Source organism: Perna viridis, chromosome 3, assembly GCF_037379345.1.
Source record: "Perna viridis isolate PV_CMFRI_1.1 ecotype Kerala chromosome 3, ASM3737934v1, whole genome shotgun sequence".
NCBI classification, from domain to species: domain Eukaryota; kingdom Metazoa; phylum Mollusca; class Bivalvia; order Mytilida; family Mytilidae; genus Perna; species Perna viridis.
This window is the reverse complement of record NC_142447.1, coordinates 34,505,385-34,516,491: the sequence shown is the minus strand read 5'-3', so window position 1 is coordinate 34,516,491 and position 11,107 is coordinate 34,505,385. Positions and strand designations below refer to the sequence as shown.

The window sequence follows — 11,107 nt, the reverse complement described above, 5'->3', positions numbered from 1 at the left end:
TTTCGTAACCGTGATGACCAGAATGTTTTCAATCAAAACAACTTGTTTCCAGGACTGGCAATGGGCATGTATAGATTTCGGGGCCCTGAAAATGCATTTGATCTATATTATCAATTGTAACGAGCCTCTGTGTCTGAATCGGAAACTGGATAATGTTCAGTGCAAACCGATCATTTCATCTTTTAATGTAATCTTCCCATTCTCATACAAGCAAAAAACAAACGTAGAACACATGTATACATGTATGATATTTAAGAGGTACATTTTGATCTCGTATGAAGCCAGAACTACGAAGCTGACGGTAAACACGCCACCGATCTGCAACTTAAGGTGGTGTAGTAATATATAATTATGCAAATCATATACGATTGTACAGTAACAGAAATTACGAGTGCAAGAGGTCGCTAACAATGTTAGCGACTTGGAAAGAACTCTGCTATGGACATCACTGATTATGTTGCTAAGAATTTTTTTCATTAACATATTTCACTCAGAACTACAAGTTTCAATGTTTGTGACTACTTGAAATTGACTGCAATACTTCCGATCAATGAGAATACAGATTAAAGGACTAGTTTTATTGAAAGAGACATTGGAAGTACAAGATTAAAATTAACAAACAGCAATTTTAAGAAAGGCACAATCAGCTAGATATGATGGAAACAATATAAAAATACTTTAATACACTGCACAAAAAGGCAGAAAAAAAGTAAAATCAGCAGTTTTAAAGTAAAAAAATAACTTCCATAGAAAAACACTATCACAATAATCATTTTAAAATTGTATTTAAAGGCAAAATGTCTGAAGTGATTCTGAATTTTTCACTGAACAATTCTTAAGTAACTAAGTATACAACAAGAGGTTCCCAGGAGCCGGAATCTCTCACCTGGTTAAATTTTTGCATTTCATGGCCAGTAACTCTAACAGTTATCTGACAATTTTGACTCCAAGAAGACTTCGGTAGGACTTATCATAAGAATCATTTCATCAATTGAAAATTTCATTCTATCTATTATAGCTTTCAAGATATTGGCTGAAAACTGTTTAAAACATATTTTTTTTGTCTTTCAAGGGCAATAACTCTAACAAGAAGTCGTCCCAAAACTTTGATCCCCACAAACTTTCGTAGGCTTTATCATAAAGATCATTTCAGAAACTGAAAGTCTCATTCTATCTAATTATAGTTTTAAGATATTGGCTGAAAACTGCAAACAAAAAAACGTAATGTTTCACCTTTCAATGGCAATAACTCTTACATGAAGTTGTCAGACAACATTGATCCCTTGGAGACTTGTGGGCCATATAATAAGGATCATTTCAGCAATTGAAAGAATTTGGCTAAACCTTATGGTTTTGAAGATATAAGGGATAAAAACTAGATTGATCCCTTTGTTCTATTTTTATTAACAGCAGCCATGTTTTTGATGGATCAAAAATTCCCACATCATTTCTATGCAGGGTACCCCAAGGTACATTCATACCAAGTTTGGTTCCAATAAGTCAAATAGTGTCAGAGGAGTAAATTTTTGAAAGAAATAACATTAAAAATAGCAAAAACATCAAAAAAGGGCAATAATTCCAACATGGATTCACAGATTAAAACAAATATTTCACTACGGATAGAACATTTTCATCCCATGTCAGAATTTGGCTAAACCTACAGTTTCGAAGATGTATGCAAAAAAACTACTGTCTGACCCCTTTGATCTATTTGTAGTAAGAGCAGCCAAGTCTTTTGCATGATCAATAATCCCCAAATCAGTTCTATGCAGGATATCCCAAGGAACATTCATACCAAGTTTGGTCCCAATTGGTCAAGTAGTGTCAGGGGAGAAGAGTTTTGAAAATTTTTTAAGGGCGGACGTAAAGTGATGGCAAAAGCTCACATGACCTTCGGCCATGTGAGCTGAAAATAATATTGGGAATTTCAAGATATTGCTCTGGTTTACTGGATAACAATCATTTATCTTCACTAGCCAATACATCTCAGAGAGTCTCCATGGAAGACCCAGACAATGTGGGGCACATATTATTTTGTTTTCACAATATTTTCATAAAATATCACAATCTCATGTTCTCTAAAAATAAATATTGGTTTGCTATTTATTGAAATGGTAAGAATGAAAAAAATACATAGAAAACAATATTATCTCTGAAATAAAGGGAAATAACTCTGATTTTTTCATAATTTAGTTGACTTGTTAGCAATATGGAACTTTGAACATATATTCTACGTCAACCACTATTGATACAAGAAAATCCCGTTTTGTTTTTTTTCTGAACAGAATAATTAGTTAAACATTATACTGAAACAAGATAATTGGTGGGATAATGTTAACTCTGAGCCACCCATATTAAAGTATATGTGATATGCCTGGTTTCTACACTGACAGTCTTTATATATATTACAAGTACATGTTTATCATCTGCCATAGCTCTTAACACTGAACTAATGCACCCTCATTTCATATACTCATACTAATTGTAATTATAAATCTCAATGTGTGAAAAGGCACCAATAAATCAGTACTAAAAGACATATAAAATGTACCTTAAATGGACATAAAATAGACTAGTAAAAAGTGTATTTGATACAAATTGTGAAGATACAAGATACAGAATATGTACTTGGTAACATGCATGTGAATGTATGTAAATACATGTGTATGCAAATCAAAATATGCAAGAAGTGTGATTGGGACAGTTATGTTTGTTTCTAAAACTAGGATAAACAAGTTTGAATAAAATTAACTATCAAAAACCATCCTCAATTTAAACCAAGATTCCATTTCAATTACTACTAGCATCATTCTGTTATATAAAAATCTAGTTAGTACCAGTAGTTCTATTGTGTTGTAGTCAAGGAGGATCCAGAGATCTTGAAGAGGGTCTAGGCTTTTATTTGCTCATTTTTGCATGAAATTAACATAAATTTCCAAAAAAAAGAGGGTTCCAACCCCTGGATCCACCAGTAATTGAATTAATAGATTTGTCTAGCTATAAAGTCAGTAAACACATCTGCTTACAACTAACAAAGTGAAAATTCAAGAACAAAAACAGGCAAAGAATCTTTACAATAAAATGAAGAAAACAAATGCCATCAATGAAATATGAAGGGAAACAAAACAGACACATAACAATTGCATGTTAACTGCTTAATGATTTGTTGAGGTATAAAATCAATTCTAATAGATGTCAACATATAAAATAATTAAAGAAGATCACAAGCATTATTCAATTTTTTTTTTTTATCTAATGATTGAGATTGCTGATTATATATAGTAGACACAACAGTTGTACAATCTTACTTTTGATTAAAAACAATAAAAATTGTCATCATCAGTAATTTGTTTACTACATCATATGTATTGTGACACTACTGCAAAACAGTGTATTAATAAATTCCTAAGACATACTCCTCTCCTTTGATGTTTGGAAAATGTGTTGGTCTTTTAAGTGTTTTCATTGTAGTAAGAACATTGTCAGTAGGATAGAGATTACTCTGCCAGTCGCTAGATTTTTCACGGCATATAACATCCATGGTATTGGCCCTCATTAAAGAGTTCCTGTACATAAATGAAGAGAAGTCATCACAAAGATGTAAACTGACCTCATCTTTACCTTTGATGTCGTCCTCATATTTCTTTTTCTTGTCAACATCTGAAATGTGGCGAGGTTTGAACACAATAGGCCTCTCCAACCTGGAAGGATCATTACATAAATACTTTTCTATAACATCATCCGGTAGGTTTGGTTTTAAGATTTTCATTGATTTTAATTTCCTGTTTTTAGGGTTCTCATCTATAACATTCACCCTGCCACCAAATTTACCATCAAAGTACATTGGAGCAGACTTGTGTTTAGGCATCATAGTGAACATATCTCGAGGATAGTCATCTGTTAGATTAGTAGTGTACTCTTGTTTGGGAGGATGAAGAGCTAACTTCCAATCTTGTGGATGAACAATGGCAGTCTTAGCTCGCTCTTTCTTTTGTTTATTCTCCTTTTGATCTGCTTTTGAGCCCTCCTCAGAACTTCGAAATGAAAATCCTCGCCTGTACTTTGTCCCTGGTGTTGGTGTACTGGACTGCTCAAAGGAAACATGTATCCTGCTATCTGTATCTTTTTCTTTATTTACTTGCTGGTCTTGAGGAGGAGCTTTACTGTTTGGTTTCTGTAATGGTTCCTGCTTACCTTTATCCCCTTTCTCCTCTTTTGGACGAGGGTCAGGGAGGTTTTTCTTTTTTAGCCAGTCCTGGTATGACTTCTCTCCATAATATTCTTGAGCCTTATGCAGGTCTTCTGCTTCCTCTAGTTCCTTCAGAACCTGTTGCATTTTAAGTTGTTTTAGTTGACCCATTTCTTTGGCAACTCCATCCTTATCTTGATGCCATAACTCTGCTGCTAATATTCTGAAAGATAGATTTTTTAAGTTTACTCAGATCAATAAACTAAGACAAGGAAACTTTTATAATAAAAAAATGTCACATAAAATATTGAAGAAGTGTTAAAGTTTTAAAATTCCATTCAAATATTTACATATAAGAAGAAAAAAATAAAACGTACATATTTGCATTATATAAAGTTTTGGTAAGACTACTGAAGACATAAATATCCTGATGTGGAAGAGTAATCACGGGAACAAAAATTCTAGCAGAAATCAAAAGAATATAATCCTGGGACAAAGACCAGACATGGAAAACAGACAAACACAACAAAGAACATAAAGTAACTAAAATAATACATACAAAGTAACAGAAGTCAATGACCATGAAAAATCATCAATTGAACATGTCAGTAATTATGATACATCAACTATACTGCTGGATAAAATTATTAAATTCACTTATCCTTGCATGAAAAACCTATGCACTTTTCAATAAACTACTAACAAAATGGAGGAGCATTTATATTTTTGGTCTATGGATTTATTGGCCACATATTGGCTGCCTTTTTTTTAAAACATTGTAAACATGTTCTTTATACTATATCAGTTTCTTTCATATTCCTAACCAGATATTGTAGGCAACAACACAACCTGAAGTTTAGTATTGTCTATTTTAAGAAACAGAAAAGCTGAAAAGAATGAACAAAAACAAATGAATGGGTTATTAAAGATATTTTTTTTTACTTGGATGAACTACTCAAATGTACATGTATTTGTGTACTAATCCATATAAAATTCGGACACTCCCAATGGTAGAAATGATTCATAGTGCAGATAAACCCACCAGAAAATGATGTTTTTTTCATCTACATACATTATATGTTTTCAGCTATAATCCTTCCTGCCTGTAATACCATATTTTGGAGAAAACAATTCATTCATCTCACACTTAAATCAGCCATATAAAGAATGCTAACTCTTGCAAATATCAATTTCATGTACAAACTATTTTATCTCAAAATTGTAACAACTAAATGAAAATGTTATTTGAACTGTTTTTGATTAAGAAATAATACATGTATATACTGAATTTTGGTGGGTTTTGACATGCACGACAAAGCCATGTTTGATATTTATAAAGACTGTGACTTGAAATAGATATTTTCTGAAAGGGACCACATTGATACTGGCTGTATAAGTGTGGTGGATGATAAGTTCAAGTATTACCTTGCACATTTCTTGTGTCCCCAAAGTTTAGCTAAATCAAGGGCAGTGTGACCTCGGCAATCTTTTCCATCAATCTGGGCTCCAACTTCAATTAAAAGTTTCAAACACTGGACATGGCCTTCTGATGCAGCTTGATGAACAGGGGTGATTCCATCATTATTTGTACTGAAATAGATTAATACATTCAAGATAATGGGTCAAAAACAAAAAATTAATTTGGTGGATTTATGGGTTTTTTTTGTTTTTTTTTGCATATTACATTTATTTTGGGACACTACATGTACATGTACGTTACAAAGAATGTATTTAAGATGATTTAAACATAATGTTTTTACATTCATTTCAAACATTATTAGTTCATTGAAAATATACATGTCTGTATGATTTTTTAAATTGACAGAAAAGAATGCTCAGTGTTATAGGTATGATCTACCCTAAATACTACTTTTAACACTAGCAATAAATAAAGTACTGGAGATTCTTTTCTCACTAGATAGCCCACAGGACTATTTGATAGATAAATAACATGAAGTTTGTCCTCAGAAATATTTTGTGGTCCTGTCTTTAGGATTAATAAAATTTTAAGAATTGATTTATGTATATGTAGTTCAAAGGACTACTAATTAAAATTCAAGGCAGTCCTCTCTCAAATTAGGTAGACACAGTACTGAACCCTACATATACAAGCATTTAAATGTAAAGAGTAAGGGTATATTTGCTGATAACAGGTAAAAATTTATAGTATTGAACCCTATATATCCTACATACATGTATACCAGCATTTGAATGTAAAGACTAAGGGTACATTTGCAGGTGAAAATACCATAATCCAGCACTACTAAAGGTTGGGTGATAAGCTGTTTTCTGACTTGATGCATTCTTGCATAAGCGTAAAATGAATCAGTGTAATAAGGAATGGAATTCCAATCTTTTATAGCATAGGAACATATATACCTCTGGTTACAGTTAATCACTTTTTCAAATATAAAATTACATACACTGAAGCATTAGCTTTCTTTTCCAGTAAGTATTTCAAGCACTCCAATGCTCTCTTCCCTGTCTGATTGCTGATACATAGGTGAACAGCTCTCCATCCAGTTGTACTAGGCAGGTTAATATTGTATTTGTATTTCTCTATCAATATTTTGAGGCATTCTATTCGCCCATGTATTGCAGCTAAATGCAGTGCTGACAACCCCTGAAAATAATTTAAATGAAATAAAAAATGTAGATTCCATATCCTCACAAAAATTAAAGCTATAACAGTTGCATTTTCAAGCTGTCTTTGTGTCCTCACATGTATTCAGGATACCTAAGGAAACCAGATCTGAACAAATGCACCTTCTTTAAAATACTTTACAAATGTACCTTTTCTGGAACTTAATTGAACACAAAAAGTTATGAAGGAACAAAACTTATTTTTCACCCAAGCTTGTCTCATATTACCTGATGTTTTACTGTTTTTGCGAGATTCGTAAGAGTAGTCAAGAATGTTAAAAACCCCCTTAGTAGTACACCAAAATCGATTGTGTTGTTTTAAAGGAGAAGTTGAACACATGTATTTATTAAATTTTAACATATAAAAACCCTTATTAAAGTTGGATTATATCCCTTACAGGCTTGTAATAATTAATGATTTCCTCCTAATACATCTAAATATGACGCTGAAACTTTCTATAAAGATTTTTTAATAGTCCACAGTGGGGCTCAGAGTCATCTGTACAAAGTGTGGACAGACTACCGGATGATTAGAGAGGGTGGTTCCTACATGTATATTTATACGCCAAGCAAACAAAAAACTCCCCAAAACTGTTCATGGGACTTCGACACAGAAACAGAAATTATGCATATCAATAATTATAATAGACTCAGAGGATGAAATACATGCTTCACTGTACAATATGTAATCAACCCTAGAACTCAGAAATGAGATTTTAAATTTTTTGTTAAGATTTTGTCAAGAATAGGAGGTTTTTTTTCTGTACAAATAGCGTCAAGACTTTCTTCATTTATGACATTACTTTGAATTTTTAGTCAACCTAATATTTGGAGTCTTGGATAAACCTAATACATGTAAAAAGGTCACAGTAAACTAGTTTACAAGTTTTCATGAAAGTAATCTTATTTGCCCTGTTATGTAATGGCAAATGTGAATACAGGATATCAATCTCACATCATTTTAAAAATCAACATGAGTTTGATCTCCAAAGCAGGAAGATGAGGAAGACCTGATTTGACACTTCTTGCTCGAAATTCGCACTTATGAAAGTAATCTAGAATAAGACAGAAGCATGAGCCCATATCCTTCATACTGCAATCACACAATGCATGAAAATATAAAAAAAAAACTGTGCAGTGTTCATCATGATTGAAACTTCAATGAAAATGAAGTTTTTGCAGTAAATATGGTATCAGCAAATAGGTAGAGGAATTTGGAATCAAATAATTTAGGTATGTCTAGCATGCATTAATTCAGCCAGAAAGTTGTAAGAATTTGATGTCTGACCCCAACATGACATACCAATATTCAAATAAAAATATAAGGGTTGTTTTCAGTACAAGTTTCATGGTTGCATATTTACACTAGCTAGTGGAGGCCACTGAGAAAAATAATGTATTTTCCAGTTGTTTTCATACTGAATTCTCCTTCAACTTAAAGATTAATGACGTTTCAAATTACATTGAGATCTCCTTTACAAATAGTGTTAAGTTCACAAAATTCAGGAATGACCCCAGATTTGTCTCTGAATTACTTTTTGATGTCAAAGAAACAATGGAAGGATCTCCTGTACTTGTCAGATTTGTCTCCGAATTACCTTTTGATGTCAAAGAAACAATGGAAGGATCTCCTGTACTTGGTGATCGCAATACTGGTATACCAAAAGGTAATTCGGAGACAAATCTGGGGTCATTCCTGAATTTTGTGAACTCTATTAATAATATTTGAGACTAATTGAAATATAATGTTATACACTGGATTAGTCCAGGACATTCTTACATTTTTATCAAAATTGATCAGCCCTTTCGCTTCCCGCAGGCTTTGTTTTAACCACTCTACATCTCCAATAGCAGCTGCCATAAACTCATCATCGGCTATTTTCTTCTCATTCACATTAGCAAATCGTGGACGACGTTTTCTGGACTTAGCCGAATCCACGGTGCTCCCGATCTTTGTAAGGTCAGACATTATACAAGTCTAAGTCTGCAAAAATGTCATAAGGATTTTTTTGTTTCAATCACAACTTCATTTTTAAAAAAATGTCTGGCCTTTCTTTTTTACATGGTCGGCCATATTGTTTATGCAGGTGCCCTGAGTGACCAAGTCGGATCCCTCTAGATTTTCCCTTCATTTTGAACGAAAACACACAAAACAATGATTTTAAAGTAGAAAACGCGGGGAAATTGAACTTTCGAAACGCAACATGAAAGAAATTTCGAAAGTAGAAAATGTGCTCAAGACTGTCGACCATCGCATAATTATTAGTGTCTCTGCAAGACATAATACTACCCGGATGAAATCATATACTTTAATTGGAGACCTATACCTAGTAGATGAAAACTAGGCATAGTATAAACAGCAATAAATAGCAAGCGGACATGTCAGAGAACAAGCATAATAACTCAAATATGGAAACAAAATGATTTAATGATATTTTTTTAGGAAAATTAAAATAAAATCCTGGTCCCAAGTGCCTGTGGTAGAAATCGGGGATAGGTAACTTGTTTTTAATACTTCTTTTTTGTTTGTTTTGGTAGAAAGAAAAAATGGGTTTGGACATGAATTAATCTAAGTAGAATGGAAACTGAAGGTTTTATTTCGATATAATCGCAATACTTTTTCAGTAATGATCCAGGAACCATTGGTCAAGTTATCATTGTCGATTAAGTAAGTACAAAATATCGTTCCCCGCCGCGTGATAATATGATTAACTTATTGGGTGAGTATTGAGCTTCCCGTGCTTTGTACGAGTATTACCATTCATCAAAGAGTCAAAGATACTCGCACGTATTATTCCTTTACAAGTAAATCTGTATTTGAGAATGAGTTCCTTATATAGGTTAAAAAATGTTGTGAATGTTTTTACGAGCTTGTGATATCAAAAGCCTTGATGTACACACTTCTATTATTATTATTATTTTTTACCAAATGTTGTTTGGAAGGGTCTTTATTAATTCTAGCCATAAATTGCGATTCGTAACAGAAAGAGGTCCGCAATAAGTGGTGCACGATTTATCCCCATTGAAATTATTTATATCTTTATTTCTACAAAACCAAAATACAATGGTACAGAGAATATAAACACAGAAAATTTTGAAAATACAAAATAAACAATACGAAGGTAATACAGAGGTATCTTCATTTAGCATATGAGTATAAAACAGTTAAATTAACAAAAAATTAAAAAAAAACTATCCCAATTCGATAAACGATTTCGACAAAGCGTACGAAGATGTTGTCTAACAGGAATTGGAGTGCAGTAAGCATATCAAAAGAAGTTCAATTATTGTATTTTTTACGTTTTTCCTTACTAAAAATGATCAAAAAGAATTCGAACAAATATATTCACATCCCGATTTATTCACATGAATGTATACCTATGCTCAAAATTTTGATTTTCATAAACTATGCCCAAGTAAGTATGGAAACGTATTTAGGACATTTACTTGTCAGTTGCGGTTCTCGACCTAACATTAATACATATTGATATGGATAATAAGTCATTATTGATTTTTACAGGTAAGTTTTGACATTTTTACGAAATTTTAGTGTTTTGAGAACACACCCTTAATTCATCAGTATTTTCATCATAACTTTGTCCTTATCAATTTGTAAATTTTATAACTTATATGACTAAAATCCTGATTATTTTTTCTTTACCCTATTATACATAAGTCAGTTGTAAATTTTACAGCCGAGGAGGCACAGTAATTTTTTTATATACATCATATAGACTTTAAATGAGTGACTGGTCCACGCAATATAGAGTACATCTAAAAACCCACGTCTCCGATCTTTACGGAAGTAACATTTTTAAAAGTAAATATAGCAGTTTTTATGAGTACCATTAATACATTTGGTCGGATTTGCTCAAGTATCATTGTCACAAAATGAAATAAATTATCCTGTTAATTTGATTAGAATTCAGGCAATACTTAAAATCAAACATGGATAAATTGGTTATACAATGTGTAGTTATATTAAAAAAATAGCGTGGATACTTAATATATAAACCTGGTTATTTGGAAACAATTTAACAGCGATGGAAAACAGGTTGAAATTTGATATTATTTTTTTCCCCGTGGAAAGAATTTCACAAAGAATGCTTACGGATGTCACATCGTCAGGAATTCAGCCGCAAAAGGGACGAATTGAACATGATATCGAACCAATCGGAACTATACCCGAAAAATGTATGGGAAAAGACCGAGTAGTTCCGATCGTTTCTCGGACATTTCCCCCTCGTTGAAACGAGAAAGTCTGAGTACATCCGA

General features: G+C 32.5%; 1 protein-coding gene across 2 annotated transcripts; it reads right to left on the bottom strand.

The window, feature by feature from the left end:
* Positions 1–563: 563 nt before the first annotated feature.
* On the bottom strand, positions 564–11,025 carry LOC148621993 (uncharacterized). 2 transcript variants are annotated; one of them, XM_088571439.1, is made up of 5 exons: positions 10,944–11,025; positions 8,613–8,816; positions 6,613–6,812; positions 5,615–5,779; positions 564–4,412 (listed from the first exon to the last, which is right to left on the bottom strand). In XM_088571439.1, the coding sequence occupies exons 2-5, from the start codon at positions 8,799–8,801 to the stop codon at positions 3,395–3,397; spliced, it is 1,572 nt and encodes a 523-aa protein (XP_088427565.1). In that variant the 5' UTR covers positions 8,802–8,816; positions 10,944–11,025; the 3' UTR covers positions 564–3,394. The 2 variants fall into 2 exon arrangements, with proteins under 2 accessions (XP_088427565.1, XP_088427563.1); XM_088571437.1 differs by lacking the exon at positions 10,944–11,025 and having other exon boundaries at positions 8,613–8,924.
* Positions 11,026–11,107: the final 82 nt, after the last annotated feature.